The 24555-nt window shown below is 39.7% G+C and overlaps 1 protein-coding gene across 1 annotated transcript; it reads left to right on the top strand.

The window, feature by feature from the left end:
• The first annotated feature begins 10999 nt into the window (after positions 1 to 10999).
• LOC126285132 (uncharacterized) lies at positions 11000 to 13527 on the top strand. The gene is made up of 7 exons (XM_049984453.1): positions 11000 to 11090; positions 11218 to 11280; positions 11556 to 11803; positions 11889 to 12636; positions 12746 to 12971; positions 13083 to 13285; positions 13397 to 13527. The coding sequence occupies exons 1-7, from the start codon at positions 11000 to 11002 to the stop codon at positions 13525 to 13527; spliced, it is 1710 nt and encodes a 569-aa protein (XP_049840410.1).
• Positions 13528 to 24555: the final 11028 nt, after the last annotated feature.

Below are 24555 nucleotides of genomic sequence, written 5' to 3'. Positions count from 1 at the left end.
ACACTACACAGTACTTTGCTTCGCAAAGCGGTGGCACATCTGTCAGCAGTCGCAGCTCACCACAAAGTGAAGTCCAGAGCGGAAGAATGGTTTTTCTTGCTGCTGAATCCGCGAGCGCGCGAAAACTGTAGCCGACCAGAACAGCACCAACTTTTTTTGCAAGCTCTGACCATCTCACAACATGAAATTCAAATCTAAGTTAATATTATATTCAGACATATTCTATATTTAATCACTTTGCAGGAGACAAGGTTGCCCCACTTGGGTAGACATCATGACTCCACCCCTCATCCTTGCTCCTCATGACATAATAACTGTAATCATAAGGGAATGGAATAAAGTGCGCTGTAGGGTATAGTAGCCATCGTCAGGGTCCCGCCACAAAGGTCAAAACAGCAAAATTTCCTAATTACAGATCACGTTTCTAAATACCATCGACCACGGACCGGATATCGGCCTCCTTTGATCTCGTGCCACCCAAACAAAGCAACAAATGGCGGCATTCTGTTCATCGGCAAATTCTAGACTTGCTTTCTGTCTCTGTCTCTCTCTCTCAAGAAACCACTCCCTGTTCATCTGCGTGAACCAGCGTCTCCAAACACGATGGACGTTTTCATTTCTCCTCCAAACACTGTATTCCTGTCTCCTACTGCTGGAGACAAAGGGAAAGCTGGCGCAATTTCGATACCAAAAATAGAGTGAAATAATCCATTTGCATTGTTTAACAACTTACAAGAGTCAAATAGATCGCCTAAAACACTCACTTCCACCTTACGATGATCCTTCTTGATAATAAAACATATTTTCAACGTTTGAGTAACACACGCAAACGTTATGCAAATCAAGTAATGAAATTTCCGTCACAAATTGATCCTAACGCTAAATATATCCAAGGTCTTGTACGCTCCGTCGTCCACCACAGCGTTTCCACTAAACATATCTGGGGAAAAACAAAATCCTGACGATCACACAAACTAGCGATCGCGAGACGCGCCCATCTTTAGTGACCACAGGGTAGCCTCGTCCACGCCAGTCAGGGCAGAAAGAGAGACCTACATCCAGGCTGGCCATACCCGCCCATACCGAATGCGTGCATGCATGCAATACAACTGTCGGAAACAACAGATTGATCAATCGGAAATTTCACGTAGCGATTTTGTTTTTTAAACACTATAGACTTCCTAAATTGGTTCTCTCTGCTACTTTTAGAAGGACGAAGGCCTACTGCATGATAGGATAAGACAACAGCAAATCCCAGTGCAAGACAAAGTCCACTACAGTCTACTGAGAAACACTAAACACGACACACTTAAACCATAATCCAGCAGTTGTCGGTCGCCGGTGAAATCGTACATTACGTCAGTTCCGATCGACGCTCTGATTGAAGAACTGTGGATGCAGTCGGATCCTGACTCAGAGCTCGGCAGAAGATGCCTTGGAGTGGTTTTGCGCCGCTCTAAATACCCAGATCGTCGATAGACAGTGAGGAACTATTTGCGATCATGTGGCCTGTAGAAGCAAACAGGTCTCTTCAATGTTATGCCACTTGGTATACGACTGCTGGGAGAAGGGTTGACGATTTGTAGGGCGTACAGCACATACATGCCCTCATCTCGTGGTCGTGCGGTAGCGTTCTCGCTTCCTACGTCCGGGTTCCCGGGTTCGATTCCCGGCGGGGTCAGGGATTTTCTCTTCCTCGTGATGGCTGGTTGTTGTGTGATGTCCTTAGGTTAGTTAGGTTTAAGTAGTTCTAAGTTCTAGGGGGAGTGATGACCATAGATGTTAAGTCCCATAGTGCTCAGAGCCATTTGAACAATTTTGAAGCACATACATAGCAGTCTTAAAGAGAAAATCAAATCTTGCAGCTTTGTTTTGTTGCCCTTTCATTAATTCAGTGTAAAGTATTAGAAGAAATTAATGTTGCTTCTAAGGTCCTGTGATCTGAGAGTATGGACACTGCACATACCTATATGACTTCTTATGACTGGCATTGTCAGAAATAGCCTGTATCAAAGAGTCATTCGACAAATCGCTCAGTGAAGCTTTCAAAATTCGTGAGCGTTGGGGCATTGAGTGCACATTGCAGAAGGAACGAACAAAAACGGTAAAAATGCACTATGACGAGGCTGATAGAGTTAGCAACTACATTTAGAGGGACACTTTTTTACGCAATGATTGACATCATTTATTTGCAACCCAGTATATGGTTGCAGGGAATGAAGGACGTTACAAATGCATACAGTGTAATGCAACATCTGTCTCATATCTACCTCCTGTGGTGAAGATCTGAAAAAAGAAAAATTTAAGTTCACAATGATATTTCCTGGTGATGTTCCTCATCTGTTTCCAGAACAGCTGATGTCTGTAAGAAATTCATTTCAAATGCAGATATGTAAACTTTCTGGTGCACAAGACATAGCGGTACTAATGTTGCTAAAACATTGGTCACTAGGTACATAGCTACTCTGACCTATGCACCATAGGGTAAATATTTACTCTATGCTATGCACAGCCGCCCTAATGTACATAATAGTATCTGTGACTTGTAAAAGCCAGACGTTCTTTTTTGAAGCTAAAACTAATCAAAAATGACTTTGTTCTCCATTGAGTCAGAGACCATTATCTATTCTGGCAATACTACCAACAGAAAATGAAACAGAACGAAGTACTGATATTTCTAAAATAATGGGCCGTTTTACATATACAGAGGGAAAAATCAGTTAAGTAAGACAACAACTGAGGTCACAGCTCAGTTGCAGGATGGTCAGAAAAAGCCTGAAAACCTTCTAAGGCTTGCGCCGTATTCGAAATAATTAGAATTGAGTCAGGCCGTTGCAAGAACAAATTGAAGCAACCTGCCAGTTACAATCAGTGTCAGTTGTCCTCATAGCGTAGTTGATTGCACACTAGATTGCACAGACTTTGGATCGGGTTCAATCCTTACTACCGTCACATCTCCAATTTTTGTGACGCTCCCTTGTTCCATTTGAGGAAACAATAAGAAGAACACGATTGGTGACACCGTCCCTGGCTGGCCGCTTTAATTTGCGTGCACAGTTTTCTGATTGGCTAATTTCAATGCCAATTAGCTCAGAAATGGTGTAACTTATCAATTTTTTCTTAACAATTATTTTTCAACACACCCTACCCCACAGTAACCATACAAGATTATAGACTGTTTCCGACCATCCTCGATATTTGATTATCAGTTTTCATTTTAATGCGGTTTTTCGTACTTATGCATTTCTTTCTTGTTAATTTTTCCTTTATGTTTCGCATTACAGTAATGCATTACATATTATTTCAAACTGTCTGATATAATTGTATGTTCTAATTAAATAACTTTTACTGTTTTTATAAGAAGGTCGAGTTACCAAGTAAATGCACATTTTCGTTAAAAGAGCTTTGCTGTGGATAGTACACAAATGTAAATAATTAATAAATGATAATGGTTTATTTTTTAAGAAACAACAAAGTTGAATGTAGAAACATGTAGGTCTTGTAATTAACAATGTATTCCTTCTTTTCTTTGTTTTTGTTTTTACTATGTTGGTAGGTCCATAACCATGTTGTTTGCTTTTTTCAGAAAACGCCATGCAAGCATTTCCTACAGAAAACCTACCCTATCTCAATGACTCCCTTGACAGTTCCCTTCTGAAGTCATTAGATATGTTCATAAACTCACAGCAAGGCAAAATTGATGCCAATGTTATGATGCAACATGTCTTAAAGTTAAAAAGTGAACACAAAACTGGAATTATAATCCTAGGAACGGGTATATCTGGAACCTTTGTGTTGGTTTTTCTGCTTTGTACAGTTTTGTTTTATTTTAGACAAAAAAATAAGACAAAGAATAATATACCACTTCATCAAATCCCTGTTAACTGGATACCACGCTCTTAACTGGTGTACTTCAGTGGTCACTTTTGAACATTACCATATTAATTTTTTAAGTTGTACTTCACTCTTTATTAAACAGTTAAAATAAACAATACTGTAGAGTAGATATTCTTGCATTAATATAGGGTAGATTAAATAGGTGTTGCTATGTAATTTTCTAAGTGAAAAATCTATTTTTGTTTATACATCGTCATCAAGATTTTTTACACTTATTACAACGATTTATACGGCTGAAAGCAAGGGGAAACTACAGCCGTAATTTTTCCCGAGGACATGCAGCTTTACTGTATGATTAAACGATGATGGCATCCTCTTGGGTAAAATATTCCGGAGGTAAAATAGTCCCCCATTCGGATCTCCGGGCGGGGACTACTCAGGAGGATGTCGTTATCAGGAGAAAGAAAACTGGCGTTCTACGGATCGGAGCGTGGAATGTCAGATCCCTTAATCGGGCAGGTAGGTTAGAAAATTTAAAAAGGGAAATGGATGGGTTAAAGTTAGATATAGTGGGAATTAGTGAAGTTCGGTGGCAGGAGGAACAAGACTTCTGGTCAGGTGATTACAGGGTTATAAACACAAAATCAAATAGGGGTAATGCAGGAGTAGGTTTAATAATGAATAGGAAAATAGGAATGCGGGTAAGCTACTACAAACAGCATAGTGAACGCATTATTGTGGCCAAGATAGATACGAAGCCCACACCTACTACAGTAGTACAAGTTTATATGCCAACTAGCTCTGCAGATGACGAAGAAATTGAAGAAATGTACGATGAAATAAAAGAAATTATTCAGATAGTGAAGGGAGACGAAAATTTAATAGTAATGGATGACTGGAATTCGAGTGTAGGAAAAGGGAGAGAAGGAAACATAGTAGGTGAATATGGATTGGGGCTAAGAAATGAAAGAGGAAGCCGCCTAGTAGAATTTTGTACAGAGCACAACTTAGTCATAGGTAACACTTGGTTTAAGATTCATGAAAGAAGGTTGTATACGTGGAAGAACCCTGGAGATACTAAAAGGTATCAGATAGATTATATAATGGTAAGACAGAGATTTAGGAACCAGGTTTTAAGTTGTAAGACATTTCCAGGGGCAGATGTGGACTCTGACCACAATCTATTGGTTATGACCTGTAGATTAAAACTGAAGAAACTGCAAAAATGTGGGGAATTAAGGAGATGGGACCTGGATAAACTGAAAGAACCAGAGGTTGTACAGAGTTTCAGGGAGAGCATAAGGGAACAATTGACAGGAATAGGGGAAAGAAATACAGTAGAAGAAGAATGGGTAGCTCTGAGGGATGAAGTAGTGAAGGCAGCAGAGGATAAAGTAGGTAAAAAGACGAGGGCTGCTAGAAATCCTTGGGTAACAGAAGAAATATTGAATTTAATTGATGAAAGGAGAAAGTATAAAAATTCAGTAAATGAAGCAGGCAAAAAGGAATACAAACGTCTCAAAAATGAGATCGACAGGAAGTGCAAAATGGCTAAACAGGGATGGCTAGAGGACAAATGTAAGGATATAGAGGCTTATCTCACTAGGGGTAAGATAGATACTGCCTACAGGAAAATTAAAGAGACCTTTGGAGAGAAGAGAACCACGTGTATGAATATCAAGAGCTCAGATGGCAACCCAGTTCTAAGCAAAGAAGGGAAGGCAGAAAGGTGGAAGGAGTATATAGAAGGTTTATACAAGGGTGATGTACTAGAGGACAATATTATGGAAATGGAAGAGGATGTAGATGAAGACGAAATGGGTGATACGATACTGCGTGAAGAGTTTGACAGAGCACTGAAAGACCTGAGTCGAAACAAGGCCCCCGGAGTAGACAACATTCCATTAGAACTACTGACGGCCTTGGGAGAGCCAGTCATGACAAAACTCTACCAGCTGGTGAGCAAGATGTATGAGACAGGCGAAATACCCTCAGACTTCAAGAAGAATATAATAATTCCAATCCCAAAGAAAGCAGGTGCTGACAGATGTGAAAATTACCGAACAATAAGTTTAATAAGTCACAGCTGCAAAATACTAACGCGAATTCTTTACAGACGAATGGAAAAACTGGTAGATGCGGACCTCGGGGAGGATCAGTTTGGATTCCGTCGAAATGTTGGAACACGTGAGGCAATACTGACCTTACGACTTATCTTAGAAGAAAGATTAAGAAAAGGGAAACCTACGTTTCTAGCATTTGTAGACTTAGAGAAAGCTTTTGACAATGTTGACTGGAATACTCTTTTTCAAATTCTAAAGGTGGCAGGGGTAAAATACAGGGAGCGAAAGGCTATTTACAATTTGTACAGAAACCAGATGGCAGTCATAAGAGTCGAGGGGCATGAAAGGGAAGCAGTGGTTGGGAAAGGAGTGAGACAGGGTTGTAGCCTCTCCCCGATGTTATTCAATCTGTATATTGAGCAAGCAGTAAAGGAAACAAAAGAAAAATTTGGAGTAGGTATTAAAATTCATGGAGACGAAGTAAAAACTTTGAGGTTCGCCGATGACATTGTAATTCTGTCAGAGACGGCAAAGGACTTGGAAGAGCAGTTGAACGGAATGGACAGTGTCTTGAAAGGAGGATATAAGATGAACATCAACAAAAGCAAAACGAGGATAATGGAATGTAGTCCAATTAAATCGGGTGATGCTGAGGGAATTAGATTAGGAAATGAGACACTTAAAGTAGTAAAGGAGTTTTGCTATTTAGGAAGTAAAATAACTGATGATGGTCGAAGTAGAGAGGATATAAAATGTAGACTGGCAATGGCAAGGAAAGCGTTTCTGAAGAAGAGAAATTTGTTAACATCCAGTATAGATTTAAGTGTCAGGAAGTCATTTCTGAAAATATTTGTTTGGAGTGTAGCCATGTATGGAAGTGAAACATGGACGATAACTAGTTTGGACAAGAAGAGAATAGAAGCTTTCGAAATGTGGTGCTACAGAAGAATACTGAAGATAAGGTGGATAGATCACGTAACTAATGAGGAGGTATTGAATAGGATTGGGGAGAAGAGAAGTTTGTGGCACAACTTGACTAGAAGAAGGGATCGGTTGGTAGGACATGTTTTGAGGCATCAAGGGATCACAAATTTAGCATTGGAGGGCAGTGTGGAGGGTAAAAATCGTAGAGGGAGACCGAGAGATGAGTACACTAAGCAGATTCAGAAGGATGTAGGTTGCAGTAGGTACTGGGAGATGAAGAAGCTTGCACAGGATAGAGTAGCATGGAGAGCTGCATCAAACCAGTCTCAGAACTGAAGACCACAACAACAACAACAACGATTTATGTGTTAACTATGTCATTCATGAGCGTACAGTGCTCTAGTAAAGTGATAAAGTATTAGCGTGTGTAATCGTCTAAGTCCAGAGTTTTCATTGCTTGTGTTACTGCTTTTGCTGTGTGAATAGTGGAGGAATGTCGAGTGGTACTTAAGATAGGTAAATAAATTAGTGAAACCAATGTGAAGTGAAGTAGAAATTAGAAAATAAATGAAAAACTTAGTTTAGTTTAGAAGAATTACACACTGGCAAACAGTGGGCAGAGCTGCTGTGACAGAAGAGCCAATGACCATGAAGTCAGCAAGTTCAGGATTAGCCAACGCCATCCCCACATAAGCGGAAGCTGTCGATTCAGCTATCAGGGCATCGCCCGACCGGCTCACGCGTTTCTCAATTGTCGCATGTGAGCCAATGACCGACGTTAAGAAGATTCTTCTAGAACCTTTTTAACGTGACAGAAGAGACAATGACCGTGAAGTCGTTCACCTCCAGTGAACTGAAGTGAATGAATACGCAAGACGCAGTGGAGCCGACGAGAAGAGTAGCAGTAGTTTTCAATCAGTTTCGGTGCTGAAGACCGTCATGCAAAAAGAGACTACGTCATACACAGACGCACCCAGTCCGCCGCTGTAATGGAATAGCAAGCAGCAGCCTCGGCGCCAGAAGACAGAAGTTAAAAGGTATTTGAAGACTGATTGTTACGTACCCGGGTGAGTCTTGAGGACGGGAAGGAGACGGCCTCACATCAGCAGTCACCTGTGAGCTGGGTTGAAGATCTGACAGCCGAAGACTGGCAAGCGGAAGTCCGTTGTTCGAGTTCGGGACACTGGCCTTCCCCTGCCGCGTCGCTCCGCTGGCCGACGCACAACATTGACACACGCGGCCTCTTAGAGAAGAGAAACACTGGGACGCCACATCCGAGGTATCACCATCCGATTCACGACTTTTTCTCAATAATTAAACGGGCCACAGCACGATGCTCGTCTCCAGTCAACTGGGCGAGACGACGACACGAGATACACACCGCCACGCGTAGACGCCGCCGCTGCCGCAGCAGAAGGCTTCTCAAACGACACAGCTGGCGCTCTCCGAGCCAGAACATCCAGTAAGGAAACAGTTATACAAGACTTTCAATAAAAGTTATCTTATGTAAAAATGCTGTTTCACTCTACCTCATACCAGAGCCAAGCAAGAACCCCGCCTGCCCACACGTTGTTAAGAGAGAAAAATTAATTTATTTAGTATTTTCACCGTGACATAATGCTTTAGAATCAAATGCCCTTTGCAGAATGCTCATCCTGACAGTTGACTAGCATCAAAAGAGAAAACCCAGTTACATTTAGTGTCATAAGTGTTACAATACTATGCCTACAATGCATACTTCACATTAACCACAACTGAATTTGAATTAAGAAATAAGTGTCACAAAAAGTGGTTTCAAATCTTAAAAATTGTTTTTCTCTATGATAGTAAAAAGTAACATTCATCGTTTTTCCCTCCATGTCTTCATATCTTATTGAGTTCACACAACACTAAAAAAACTGCATGCAGAGGGAGTAATTTACCAAATTACTGTGACTATGTATTACTAGAGATGCAATATAGTCAGTTTCCATCACTGAACTGTCTAAGAGATTCAGTTTGGCTGAATACTGTAGTTGTACCATTGCACTAGTGTGTGTTGCAGATGCAACTGGAGCTGTATAAATAAGCTATTTCTGTTTTCTTCTTGTATATGACAAGGAGAAATCCAATCACAAGGCTAGACTTCGTCACACAAAACAGTCAGCAGATTCAACAGTGTTACACATTTTAAATGGTTTTGTGAGGATATACAACTGCTATGGATCCTTATCATGCCACAGAAATAAAGAGGTTTGTAACTTACATTCACTGGATAACATCACACAATTTCTAAACTGATGAGTCCATACCATAATTTTAATGATAGAAATGTATGTGAAACGAATATATCACTCCTGATAAACGGAGGAAATACATCTGAGTTTATAACACAAGAGCCAAATTTTCATCAAGTCGATAGGTGTGAGTTGATGAGTGAGAAGAATATTCCTTGAACAAGCCCATTTTTGTTGTTATCATCAGTTTTTTTTCTTTTAAAACTAAAGACAAGCCGGTCACACAAAGACAGGCTCTCTAAATATTTTCATTATGCTGACATTTTACTGAATTTAGAGGAAATTCTGAATGTTCTCACAGTATTCAACATTTCATGTGGTGGGAAAAGTCTGTGTGATATAAGTGATACCAAAACTGTATAAGTGCATAAGTGTTTGGTTCTCGTGCAATAAATAATTAAAAGTGTTCCCAGACTTTATATACACGCAGTATATGTGTATATGTGGGGGAAGAGAACGGTCATTTCCAGCTGTGAGCAATCCATGAGATATGTTTTGAGCAAATTTCGGTATGGCAGTTAATTTTACAACAAACTGCCAATTATGTACAAGAACTCAAAGCTGAAAATTTACCTTGAATTACATTTCTTCGCAAAACTCTTTTCTAGATCTATAAATCCCTCATCACCGCCATCTTATACAAAGAGAGAGTATAAGACACTAGAAGTTCCTAGTCTGGTGGTTAAATTCTGAATTAATGTCAGTCCATGACCAACTAATACCTCTAGAGGACATAGACTCAACTCTTCCTAGTTAATAAAACCAAAGCATGTTAATAGAAGACAAGTGAATGCAATGTTAATTTCTCTCATAGAATAAGCAAAACTAAATCCTTCTGCTGCAAAAATTACCAACAACAACGCTTGTTGTGTTCACTAAATATTAAGCAAACTACGCATGAGGAGAATGCTAACACAATGAAGTTAACAAATTCCATATAAAACAGGTTGTATTTTTATTTTTCATGGAGCACCTTTGTTGTAGGACAGCTTAAAGGAACCTGAAACTTAACTAAAGTCTCTGTGTAAGGGGAATTTACTTGCTCTGTATGCTTCAAGAATTCACTAACAAATTGACAGAGAGCAAAGTCATATGAATGTTCAATTAAACTGACCAAGAACGACACATCAAATTTTACTTGGAAGACTGCATGAAGAATATATCATCAAGATTGTTATCTGTGCAGCTCGATAAATTCAAGGTTAAAAAATCAGAAATTACAGATTACAATGAATCAAATTGGCAACATTACTTACATATTAGAAAAACATGGGTAAGTGAGCAGCTCAGAAGATGGATCCCTTTACTGCACATTGTGATCTTCCATTTACTCAAGGATAGCGGTGTATGGCTTACTGTATCTAAAATTATGTAATTGCTACAAAAGTTTATAGAAGTAGTATCGTGATTAATTTAGTTGTCTAAATAGAGAGGCAGAATCAGTGAGATATGGTGGTCTTCTCAACTGATAACCCATTCAGTTCCTGAAGAAAATATCGATAAATGTGGTCTATTTTGTACAGCCTTGAAAACTGTCATCGCTTCATTACGTATCCTTGGAGTTTATTGCACAAGTAACATTCAGAACAAGCATGACAAGTGCCTGTATAGTAAGTGATATGTTTTTCCCTGGCAGATCCCAATGATGAATGTTGTGCAAAATGAAACAAAATATACAATCCACAAATCTGAAACTGTTCAACAAGAACTAATACCAGGAGAAGGAATAATAATAAAAGCACATAAATTATGAACATGCAATATATCTTTAAGGCACAGAAAGAAAGGAAGATTTGATGACTTAATAATCTGAGATGTTTACACATATGGTATAGCAAAGAACATAATTCTGTGATAGACAAAACAGATAAAAATAGAAATATGTGATACGATAATAACATGAGAATTGTCAAGCATGAGGAAATGATGACTCACAATCTTGTTGGGAACCATAAGAGGAAAAATTTGTTTACCCAGTTAACAAGAATCTGTACCATCACCTGTTAACGTAAATTCTTTTATTAACGTATTTAAAAAGAAGTTTTGTGTTAAATTATTAATCAACATCATATATGAGCATAATGTTTTGTTTATCCCTGGTTTTTTTTTTTTTTTAGCCACAACACTCGCACTTTTACTCTTGGGTGTTTTAGAAGCTCCTTTTTCAAGTGACTTCTTGTGTAAACAGTGCCTCCAGATTCAGAGATAAATCTAAGTATTTGAAAACAAAGCTCACCGCTTTTTGTCAGTGCCTGATCTTTATGGAGAATAAATAAGTTTTTTTCTCAACAAAAATAAAATAGGTTATCGGTCCCAGTTACATGCGTAAAATGTGTGCAAATAGTGACAGATACCGTTTTCTCTTAACTCATATTTGAGAGTGTTTTTGGTTTTAGATTTGAAATGGATCTGGTAAAACATATCTAGCCATTGAATGGTGGAACTCATTGGCCAGTGTGGAAGAGAAAAATACGAGATCTAATTGACTATCATGAAGGAGCTTTAGACATAATTGATAGCAACTCAGTAAAACCTGAGCCACTGTCTGAAGCTGCTAATGAGGCAGCAATAAAGGATCATAAAACCAAGTCAGATTTTTATCTTAAAGCGAACAGTTATTCCAAGTCGATGATTAAAAGTGCAGTTACAGACACTATGTATCAGAAGATCATGAACAAAGAAATGACTCATGAAGCATGGGAGGTACTGAAGCAGAATGTCGAAGCATCATCAAAGGACCAGCTGATCAAGATAATGTTGAGGTTTCTTTGCATTTAACTGGACTTAGGGAGAAGACATCTCCACACACATAGTGAAATTAACAAGTCTGTGGAATGAACTGAACAACAGGCTTAAAGCAAAAGGAGAAACTGTGCTACCTGATTTGATATTGGTATGTAAAGCTTTACACATTCTACCTGAAAGCTTTGATTCCTATAAATCGAGTTGGATGTTATTAACGAAAGATGATAACAAAATGTTTGATGAATTAAAGGAACAGTTGTGCATGTTTGAGAGAAATTTTACAAAGAGTAGTGAAAACATCGAACAAGAGGCATTAGTAGTCAAATCAGGTGTACAAAACAAAATAAAAACTAACAAATTCAAAGTTAAGGTAAAATGTAACTATTGCAACGAACCAGGCTACTGGATCAAATATTGTAAGAAGTGGTTTGCAGATGGAAGACCAGTTAAAAACACAACTGTGCAGAAAAACATGGACAAAACTGTAGCAACGAGTATTACTATTTATGGCGAGGCTTGTTCATCAGAAGTGGATGTATGCAATTGGTGGATTGGCAATGGTGCAACGAAACATACGGCAAAAAGTCCTGATTACTTTGTCAGCTTCGAAGAATCCAACAATGCCTGCTGTATAAAGGCCACTGGACAGGAGTCTCTAGAAGTAAAAGCAAGAGGATCAGTTCGGATTCTGTCAACAGTTGACAGCAGATGTGAAGAGCTGACTCTGACTGATGCCTGGAATATACCAAAAATTTCCAAAAACCGTATTTCTGTTTTAGCTGCACAAGACCGTAAAAAATAGTGTATTTCAGTCAAGTATTACATACTGCTCTTTGAAAATTGTTGGTAGAGTGAGACTGTGTGGAAATCATAAAGTTGGTAGCACTTTATACAAAACAGAAATTAAGCCCTTAGTGCCAGAGAAGGATGCAACTGTGAATCTTTCAGTGGAAGATAGATTTTATGTACTTCAACTGTATCATGAGAGATGGGGCCATGAAGACAAGCGTCATATTAAAATAACACTCAAAAAGGAATTTAACAATGATAATAAGGAAGGGGCAGAGATTTGTGAACCATGCAAATTTGGGGAAGCGCATCATCTACCATTTGGAACTAGAGAAAGGTCAACAACGCCAGCTGATTTCATATCAGCTGATCTGTGTGGACCTTTTCATGAGTCATTCCAGAAGGAATGTTAATTCGTTTTGTTCAAAGACATTTACACCAAGTTCAGCTATGGCTATTTTGCTGCAGAAAAATCAGAATTGAGTAAAATTCTCAGAGATTTTCGCTCACATACAAAGGCATTGGGCTACTATGTTAAAGAGATGCTGAGTGACAATGGCAATGAGTTTGATAACAAAGCAGTTAGATCCACCTTAAGTTCAAATTGTATAACACAACGATTGACGGTTCCCTATCCTCCTAAGCAAAACGGTATTTGTAAGGGGGATAATAGGACAGTTGTTGAGATGGCCAGGACACTTAAGTATTCAAATCTAGATGTCACTTATCCAGAACAGATATGAGCTGAACTGATTAACACAGCAATTTACATTTTGAATAGAACAGGGAAGTCATCTGTAGAAGGTGTCAGTCCTTACGAGTTGTGGGAACGGAAAAAGTCTCGATCTAAACATTTCACGATTATTGGTCAACATCTTATGCACATATTCTAAGTGAAAAGCAAGGAAAATGGACAAGAAAGCTGTGTGGTTATGATGGTGATGAACGCTTCAGGATTTGGATAAAAGAAAATAATTCAATTGTGCTGTCCAGGAATGTGCAATTTGAAGAAAAACTGGGTTACACTACCATTTCAGTATGTTGAAAAGCCCATTGCTGGTCCAGATTATATTACAAATCAACCAGAGAGTGAGGAAAATACACACTCAGAAGATGGTTTGGAGCCTGAAACTAGTTCAGACACAGAATCTGAAGATGGCATTCTGGAAACTTGTAAAGAGGAAATAGGGGTGAAGTTAAGAGATCGTTCGTCATTAAAGAGACCAAAATACCTCAATGATTATGCAGTGATAACAGAAGATTTCTTTGACACAACTAAGGTTCCTGAAACCTATGAGGATGGACTTAGACATGAAGACAGCATCAAATGGAAAGAAGTAATGTAGAGAAATAGAATATCTGATCGAAAATGTAACCTGGGAGCTTGAAGATTTACCAAAGGGTGCCAAGTCAATACCACGTAAGTGGGTGTTTCGACTGAAAACAAATGAAGAGGGTCAGATCGAAAGATTTAAGGCTCAACTGGTTGCCAAGGTGTAGATTACAGTTGAACTTTTAGTCCAGTTGCTAAAATAAGAATGATTCGGCCTATTCTGAGTGCTGCTGCAACTAAAAGAATGTACCTCGAACAGTTTGATGTATCAAAGGCCTTCCTGTATGGAAAACTTGAGGAAACCATTTTTATGGCACAACGAATAGGTTATGAAGATGGTACCAACAATTTGCAGGTTAAAAAAAGCCTATATAGTTTAAAACAAGCACCAAGATGCTGGAACAAGCGATTCAGAGAATTTTTGGTCGGTCTAGAATTCAGAGTAAGCCAAGCAGAACCATTCTTGTACATTCAAAATAAAAATAACAAAGAAATTACGGTAATTGTGTATATTGACGACAGGTTGGTAGCTGCGACTGGTTCAAATGATTTGAGTATAATGTTTCAACAATTGCAAAAGGAGTTCAGATCACAATGGTACATCCAAACAATTATTTAGGTCTGCAAATTGAACATGGCAAGGATGGCTGTATCAAGAACCACCTGGGGCTTATGCAAAATGAATTTTAAAACGTTTCATCTTTTCAGAGTGTAAAGCAGTTTCTACTGCAATGTTGAAAGTTACAGATGTTTCACAGTCAGGAAAAGATGACATGGTAGAACAGTCTTTTCCATATAGAGAAGCAGTTGGAGCAATAATGTATCTGATGCTTTGCACAAGACCAGATCTAGTCTCTGGTGTCAGTGTTTTGCCAAAATCTCTAGAGAATCCCACCGAAGAAGACATACTAAGAGTAAAAACGGTTTTTCATTATGTTTCAGGAACGGCTGAATATGGAATCACATACAAATCAAGAGGAAAGAGCACAACTCTGGAATGCTGCAGTGATGCAGACTTTGGAGGCTGTCCAAAAACAGCCAGATAAACATCTGGAGTAGTCATCAACGGGCGATATCTTGGCTAAGTCAGCGACGAACTATGATAGCAACATCTATTGTATACCACCTGGATAGGCAGCGTGTGGGTCTACTCCTGTGAACTGCTTCTGTAATATAGGCCGAGAGTGAAGGGAACGAGTAGAAGCAGGAGAGATGAAGCACTTCGGTACTTTAACACTTTTGATAGTCAAAAACATAAGTGAATATCAAATGCATACATAACATAACTTTGGCTAGGATGAGCATGTAGGTGTGAAGCTGTAGTCCATATCTAATCCTGTGAAGTTAGGATGACTGTTCTTTATAGTCTCAAAACTAACAAATACTCGTTGCTGTCCAAACTTTAACTGAACATAACTAACACGAAGTCTCAAGCTAGCCCACTCGGTAGTAGAATCGATCTTTCCAGGCCTCCTGCTCTTGATCAAATGGGCGAAATCAAGACCGCACTCTCTCAGCCCCACAGCGTTATCCAGATGGCGCAGTGGTCGACGTAGTTAGTCTTCTATCATAGTGCCAACTTACGAGAGCGTGCACCTACGTTGTGGCATCGTAACTATCGACGCCATACCATCTACAACTGAAACTGAATTAGTTTCCGCAAATGAAGCTGTCAAGGAGATTATTTGGTTAACTCATCTATTCGGAAAAACAACAAGAGTATCTGAAATTCCAGTTCTCTGAAATAACAATTCAGCAGTAGTGAAGTTGGCAGAGAATCCAGAATTTCATCGCTGAACGAAACATGCAGCCATCAAGTATTTCTGTATTAGTGAAATCCCATCCGAAGAACAGGTAGCGGACATGACCAAAGCTCTACCAAAGACACGTATGAAGATATTGTGTAATCAAATGGAACTGTTCTAAAACTCAGTTTTGTTTTGTTTTGTGGGTTTGCCTGTTTGTTGATTTCTATTTAACAAGGGAAAGTGCTAAAGTCAATTCTTTTTACTAACATATTTAAAAGGAAGTTTTTGTTAAATTATTAATCAGAATCATATATGAGCATAATTTTTTGTTTATCTCTGTTTTCTTTTATCTTCAATCACAGCACTCACACTTTTACTCTTAGGTGTTGATAGAAGCTCCTTAGTCAAGTGACTTCTTGTGTAAACAGTGCCACCAGATTCAGAAATAAATCTAAGTATTTGAAAACCAAACTCACTGCTTTTTGTCAGTACCTGATATTTATTAAGAATAAATAAGCTTTTTCCTCAACGAATATGCATATGAATAGGAAGCAACACTGCCATAAATACAGAAGGATGAGAAAGATACCTAAATGAGGATTGCATAAACATGTAATCATAAGAAAACATTCCCCCCCCCCCCCCATAGCTGAGTGGTCAGCACAACAGAAAGTCAATCCTAAGGGCGCGGGTTCGATTCCCAGCTGGGTCGGAGATTTTCTCCGTTCAGGGACTGGGTGTGATGTTGTCCTAATCATCATCATTTCATCCCCATCGACAGGCAAGTCGCCGAAGTGGCGTCAAATCGAAAGTCTTGCACAAGGCGAACAGTCTACCTGATGGAAGGCAGTAGTGACACAACATTTTTTTAAAAATAAGAACACATAAAATTTCAGAACAAGAAATAAAAGACAAAGTTCACATAACTACAAAAAAGTGCTAAGTCCACTCTAAGAAAGGTTCTATTGAAATCAGACATATTACATCTAGTAATGAAACTAAAAGTACCTAAAGACTTATAATCAATCAACATTTCTACAGAGTACTATCACTACCAATACTGCTCTACAATATTGCAAATATGAGTAATCAGTGCTGTGAAATCTCTATGGTAGATAGTTTTAGTATAACAACAGTCAACAAAATATAATAATATTGCCCATAAAAATATATGATATGATCTGGACAACATGTTTGTAATCTGAAAAGAGAATATCATTACAACTTGCTGAAAAATTATAAGAAAATGAAAGAACACATGTAAAAATGAATAATTGTAAATATAGAATTTCCAGTGCTGTATAAGAATAATCATTCATAAAAAAACCTATGCAACTGCCTGGCAAAAAAACTGCTGTAATAGAAAAATACGGATAAAATTAGATGATGGTGATCAAAATATTTCTTGGTGATTTTTGTTACTCCTTCATTACTGTATGACCAGCTTTTATTATTTTACTATTTCTCCTTTCTCTTGTTTTATTTCCAGATTCTTGTTTTCCTTCGAAATGTTCCTTCAATATGTAGATAACAACAACACAGATTTTATTATCAACATATGTCTACTGGAATGTTTTTTCGTCTGTTAAACAAAGCGTACGTTGTTAGTCTTACAGTACAGAACAAAAACTAAAATTATTTGTGTCTTTGGCCAAGAGCATGGGATTAGAAGTGGATAACAATGATATCGACGAGTTTCTGGAAGATCACAGATATGAACACTGAAGAGCTTGTGCAGTGCATTTCACAGCAGGAAGTTATGGAGATGAGTTGTGCAGTGGCGGAGGAGGAGGAGAAGGAGGAGGAGGAGGCGGTAACAGTAAAGCAGCAATCTTGTGGCACAATAAGAGAAATGCTGAAATCATGGAAATTGGTTACACTGTACACTGAAAATCATCATCCCAATAAAGAAGTGGCTAAGCACACTATAAATTTATTTGATTATAATGCTGAAAGATTTTCGCCAAGTGTTGAACTATTGGCAGATGCAAATGACTATAGGTAGCTTCCTAGTAAGAAAGAATTGGTTATATAGCGTGAACAATAAAGAACACAATTTTCTTTGAATAAATGACGTAAATAAGATAAAATTTCTAGTACTTTTTCTGCATGGAACGCATTATCATATTTTACAATAATTTATATGGGATAAATTGTTTCACATAATGAGTGTTTCATACTATGAGTATGATACGGGAACGAATTATGTTGTAAAAACTATGTTGTTGTTGTTGTTGTTGTTGTTGTGGCCTTCAGTCCTGAGACTGGTCTGATGCAGCTCTCCATGCTACTCTATCCTGTGCAAGCTTCTTCATCTCCCAGTACCTACTGCAACCTACATCTTTCTGAATCTGCTTAGTGTATTCATCTCTTGGTCTCCCTCTACGATTATTACCCTCCACACTGCCCTCCAATGCTAAATTTGTGATCCCTTGATGTCTCAAAACATGTCCTACCAACCGATCCCTTCTTCTGGTCAAGTTGTGCCACAAACTTCTCTTCTCCCCAATCCTATTCAATACTTCCTCATTAGTTATGTGATCGACCCATCTAATCTTCAGCATTCTTCTGTAGCACCACATTTCGAAAGCTTATATTCTCTTCTTGTCCAAACTATTTATCGTCCATGTTTCACTTCCATACATGGCTACACTCCAAACAAATACTTTCAGAAATGACTTCCTGACACTTAAATCTATACTGGATGTTAACAAATTTCTCTTCTTCAGAAACGCTTTCCTTGCCATTGCCAGTCTATATTTTATATCCTCTCTACTTCGACCATCATCAGTTATTTTACTTCCTAAATAGCAAAACTCCTTTACTACTTTAAGTGTCTCATTTCCTAATCTAATTCCCTCAGCATCACCCGATTTAATTGGACTACATTCCATTATCCTCGTTTTGCTTTTGTTGATGTTCATCTTATATCCTCCTTTCAAGACACTGTCCATTCCGTTCAACTGCTCTTCCAAGTCCTTTGCCGTCTCTGACAGAATTACAATGTCATCGGCGAACCTCAAAGTTTTTACTTCGTCTCCATGAATTTTAATACCTACTCCAAATTTTTCTTTTGTTTCCTTTACTGCTTACTCAATATACAGATTGAATAACATCGGGGAGAGGCTACAACCCTGTCTCACTCCTTTCCCAACCACTGCTTCCCTTTCATGCCCCTCGACTCTTATGACTGCCATCTGGTTTCTGTACAAATTGTAAATAGCCTTTCGCTCCCTGTATTTTACCCCTGCCACCTTTAGAATTTGAAAAAGAGTATTCCAGTCAACATTGTCAAAAGCTTTCTCTAAGTCTACAAATGCTAGAAACGTAGGTTTCCCTTTTCTTAATCTTTCTTCTAAGATAAGTCGTAAGGTCAGTATTGCCTCACGTGTTCCAACATTTCGACGGAATCCAAACTGATCCTCCCCGAGGTCCGCATCTACCAGTTTTTCCATTCGTCTGTAAAGAATTCGCGTTAGTATTTTGCAGCTGTGACTTATTAAACTTATTGTTCGGTAATTTTCACATCTGTCAGCACCTGCTTTCTTTGGGATTGGAATTATTATATTCTTCTTGAAGTCTGAGGGTATTTCGCCTGTCTCATACATCTTGCTCACCAGCTGGTAGAGTTTTGTCATGACTGGCTCTCCCAAGGCCGTCAGTAGTTCTAATGGAATGTTGTCTACTCCGGGGGCCTTGTTTCGACTCAGGTCTTTCAGTGCTCTGTCAAACTCTTCACGCAGTATCGTATCACCCATTTCGTCTTCATCTACATCCTCTTCCATTTCCATAATATTGTCCTCTAGTACATCACCCTTGTATAAACCTTCTATATACTCCTTCCACCTTTCTGCCTTCCCTTCTTTGCTTAGAACTGGGTTGCCATCTGAGCTCTTGATATTCATACACGTGGTTCTCTTCTCTCCAAAGGTCTCTTTAATTTTCCTGTAGGCAGTATCTATCTTACCTCTAGTGAGATAAGCCTCTATATCCTTACATTTGTCCTGTAGCCATCCCTGTTTAGCCATTTTGCACTTCCTGTCGATCTCATTTTTGAGACGTTTGTATTCCTTTTTGCCTGCTTCATTTACTGAATTTTTATACTTTCTCCTTTCATCAATTAAATTTAATATTTCTTCTGTTACCCAAGGATTTCTACTAGCCCTCGTCTTTTTACATACTTGATCCTCTGCTGCCTTCACTACTTCATCCCTCAAAGCTACCCATTCTTCTTCTACTGTATTTCTTTCTCCCATTCCTGTCAATTGTTCCCTTATGCTCTCCCTGAAACTCTGTACAACGTCTGGTTCTTTCAGGTTATCCAGGTCCCATCTCCTTAATTTCCCACCTTTTTGCAGTTTCTTCAGTTTTAATCTACAGTTCATAACCAATAGATTGTGGTCAGAGTCCACTTCTGCCCTGGAAATGTCTTACAATTTAAAACCTGGTTCCTAAATCTCTGTCTTACCATTATATAATCTATCTGATACCTTTTAGTATCTCCAGGGTTCTTCCATGTATACAACCTTCTTTCATGATTCTTAAACCAAGTGTTAGCTATGATTAAGTTGTGCTCTGTGCAAAATTCTACCAGATGGCTTCCTCTTTCATTTCTTAGCTCCAATCCATATTCACCTACTGTGTTTCCTTCTCTCCCTCTTCCTACACTCGAATTCCAGTCACCCATGACTATTAAATTTTCGTCTCCCTTCACTATCTGAACAATTTCTTTCATACATTTCTTCAATTTCTTCGTCATCTGCAGAGGTAGTTGGCATATAAACTTGCACTACTGTAGTAGGTGTGGGCTTCGTATCTATCTTGGCCACAGTAATGCGTTCACTCCTGCATTACTCCTATTTGATTTTGTGTTTATAACCCTGTAGTCACCTTACCATAAGTCTTGTTCCTCCTGCCACCGAACTTCACTAATTCCCAATATATCTAACTTTAACCTATCCATTTCCCTTTTTAAATTTTCTAACCTACCTGCCCGATTAAGGTATGTGACATTCCACGCTCCGATCCATAGAACGCCAGTTTTCTTTCTCCTGATAACGACATCCTCTTGAGTAGTCCCCGCCCGGAGATCCGAATGGGGGACTATTTTACCTCCGGAATATTTTACCCAAGAGGACGCCATCATCATTTAATCATACAGTAAAGCTGCATGCCCTCGGGAAAAATTACGGCCATAGTTTCCCCTTGCTTTCAGCCGTTCACAGTACCAGCACAGCAAGGCCATTTTGGTTATTGCTACAAGGCCAGATCAGTCAATCATCCAGACTGTTGCCCTTGCAACTACTGAAAAGGCTGCTGCCCCTCTTCAGGAACCACACGTTTGTCTGGTCTCTCAACAGATACCCCTCCGTTGTGGTTGTACCTACGGTACGGCTATCTGTATCGCTGAGGCTTGCAAGCCTCCCCACCAACAGCAAGGTCTGTGGTTCATGGGGGAGGGTAAAAACTATACCTGATGTTAATTCTAGAACATCCTGAAGAGCCCTCTTTAAGAAACTGGGTATTTCACAACTTATGTTTCAGTTAAAGCCCTTTGCCATTTCAAATATTTCTCTTTCTTCAAAAATTAATCGAAAACATGAATCCACTATGATTTCAAGGAGCTAACAATAAAACAGAACGCGGCTAAGGAGGGGAAGAAATCCAGTGTGCACTCCGTGTGCATTCCGGGAGGAGTCATTCCTGATGTGGAAAGGGTCCTTCCGGATGCCATGAAGAGCACTGGGTGCAGCCAGCTGCAGGTGGTGGCACATGTCGGCACTAATGACGTGTGTCGCTTTGGATCTGAGGAAATTCTCTCTGGATTCCAGCGGCTATCTGATTTGGTGAAGGCTGCCGGTCTTGCTTACGAGATGAAGGCAGAGCTCACCATCTGCAGCATCGTTGACAGAACCGACTGCGGACCTTTGGTGCAGAGCCGGGTGGAGGGTCTGAATCAGAGGCTCAGACGGTTTTGCGACCGTATTGGCTGCAGATTCCTTGACTTGTGCCATAGGGTGGTGGGGTTTCGGGTTCCGCTGAATAGGTCAGGAGTTCACTACACTCAGCTGGCGGCTACACGGGTAGCGGAGGCTGTGTGGCATGGACTGGGCGGTTTTTTAGGTTAGAAGGCCTCGGGAAAGTGCGGGATGGGCTGCAATGTCAAAGGGTGCTTGGCAATTACAGGACGTGCTTGGATCAAGGAACAGTCGGAATTATAGTTGTAAACTGTTGTAGTTGCTCTGGAAAAGTCCCTGAGCTTCAAGCGCTAATAGAAAGCACAGAAGCTGATATCGTTATAGGTACAGAAAGCTGGCTAAAGCCTGAAATAAGTTCTGCAGAAATTTTTACGAAGTCTCAGACGGTGTTCAGGAAAGATAGATTAGGCAGAATCGGTGGTGGAGTGTTGGTGTCTGTCAGTAGTGGTTTATCTTGTAGTGAAGTCGAAGTAGATACTCCGTGCGAATTGGTGTGGGTGGAGGTTATACTTAACAGCCGAATTAAGTTAATAATTGGCTCCTTCTACCGACCCCCAGACTCCGATGATACAGTTGCGGAACAGTTCAGAGAAAGTTTGAGTCTCGTAACAAATAAATACCCCACTCATACGGTTATAGTTGGTGGGGACTTCAACCTACCCTCGGTATGTTGGCAAAAATACTTGTTCAAAACCGGTGGTAGGCACAAAACGTCTTCCGAGATTGTCCTAAATGCATTCTCCGAAAATTATTTAGAGCAGTTAGTCCACGAACCCACGCGAATTGTAAATGGTTGCGAAAACACACTTGACCTCTTGGCCACAAACAATCCAGAGCTGATAGAGAGCATCATGACTGATACAGGGATTAGTGATCACAAGGTCATTGTAGCTAGGCTCAATACCATTTCTTCCAAATCCATCAGAAACAAACGCAAAATAATTTTATTTAAAAAAGCGGATAAAGTGCCACTAGAAGCCTTCCTAAAAGACAATTTCCATTCCTTCCGAACTGACTATGCGAATGTAGACGAGATGTGGCTCAAATTCAAAGATATAGTAGCAACAGCAATTGAGATATTCATACCTCATAAATTGGTAAGAGATGGAACGGATCCCCCGTGGTACACAAAAAAGGTCCGAACGCGGTTGCAGAGGCAACGGAAAAAGCATGCGAAGTTCAGAAGAACGCGAAATCCTGAAGATGGGCTAAAATTTACAGACGCGCGAAATTTGGCACGTACTTCGATGCGAGATGCCTTTAATAGGTTCCACAACGAAACATTGTCTCGAAATTTGGTAGAAAATCCGAAGAAATTCTGGTCGTATGTAAAGTACACAAGCGGCAAGACGCAGTCAATACCTTCGCTGCGCAGTGCCGATGGTACTGTTATCGACGACTGTGCCGCTAAAGCGGAGTTATTGAACGCAGTTTTCCGAAATTCCTTCACCAGTGAAGACGAATGGAATATTCCAGAATTTGAAACACTAACATCTGCTAGCATGAGTCTCTTAGAAGTAGATACCTTAGGGGTTGCGAAGCAACTCAAATCGCTTGATACGGGCAAGTCTTCAGGTCCAGATTGTATACCGATTAGGTTCCTTTCAGATTACGCTGATACTATAGCTCCCTACTTAGCACTCATATACAACCGCTCGCTCACCGATAGATCTGTACCTACAGATTGGAAAATTGCGCAGGTCGCACCAGTGTTCAAGAAGGGTAGTAGGAGTAATCCATTTAACTACAGACCTATATCATTGACGTCGGTTTGCAGTAGGGTTTTGGAGCATATACTGTATTCAAACATTATGAATCACCTCGAAGGGAACGATCTATTGACACGTAATCAGCATGGCTTCAGAAAACATCGCTCTTGTGCAACGCAGCTAGCTCTTTATTCCCACGAAGTAATGGCCGCTATCGACAGGGGATCTCAAGTTGATTCCGTATTTCTAGATTTGCGGAAAGCTTTTGACACCGTTCCTCACAAGCGACTTCTAATCAAGCTGCGAAGCTATGGGGTATCGTCTCAGTTGTGCGACTGGATTCGTGATTTCCTGTCAGGAAGGTCGCAGTTCGTAGTAATAGACGGCAAATCATCGAGTAAAACTGAAGTGATATCAGGTGTTCCCCAGGGAAGCGTCCTGGGACCTCTACTGTTCCTGATCTATATAAATGACCTGGGTGACAATCTGAGCAGTTCTCTTAGACTGTTCGCAGATGATGCTGTAATTTACCGTCTAGTAAGGTCATCCGAAGGCCAGTATCAGCTGCAAAGCGATTTAGAAAAGATTGCTGTATGGTGTGTCAGGTGGCAGTTGACGCTAAATAACGAAAAGTGTGAGATGATCCACATGAGTTCCAAAATAAATCCGTTGGAATTCGATTACTCGATAAATAGTACGATTCTCAAGGCTGTCAATTCAACTAAGTACCTGGGTGTTAAAATTACGAACAACTTCAGTTGGAAGGACCACATAGATAATATTGTCGGGAAGGCGAGCCAAAGTTTGCGTTTCATTGGCAGGACACTTAGAAGATGCAACAAGTCCACTAAAGAGACAGCTTACACTACACTCGTTCATCCTCTGTTAGAATATTGCTGCGCGGTGTGGGATCCTTACCAGGTGGGATTGACGGAGGACATCGAAAGGGTGCAAAAAAGGGCAGCTCGTTTTGTATTATCGCGTTATAGGGGAGAGAGTGTGGCAGATATGATACACGAGTTGGGATGGAAGTCATTACAGCATAGACGCTTTTCGTCGCGGCGAGACCTTTTTACGAAATTTCAGTCAACAACTTTCTCTTCCGAATGCGAAAATATTTTGTTGAGCCCAACCTACATAGGTAGGAATGATC

Source organism: Schistocerca gregaria, chromosome 8 (assembly GCF_023897955.1).
Source record: "Schistocerca gregaria isolate iqSchGreg1 chromosome 8, iqSchGreg1.2, whole genome shotgun sequence".
Classification (NCBI taxonomy): Eukaryota; Metazoa; Arthropoda; class Insecta; order Orthoptera; family Acrididae; genus Schistocerca; species Schistocerca gregaria.
The sequence above is the reverse complement of the archived record's forward strand: the minus strand, read 5'-3'. Positions and strand labels throughout refer to the sequence as shown.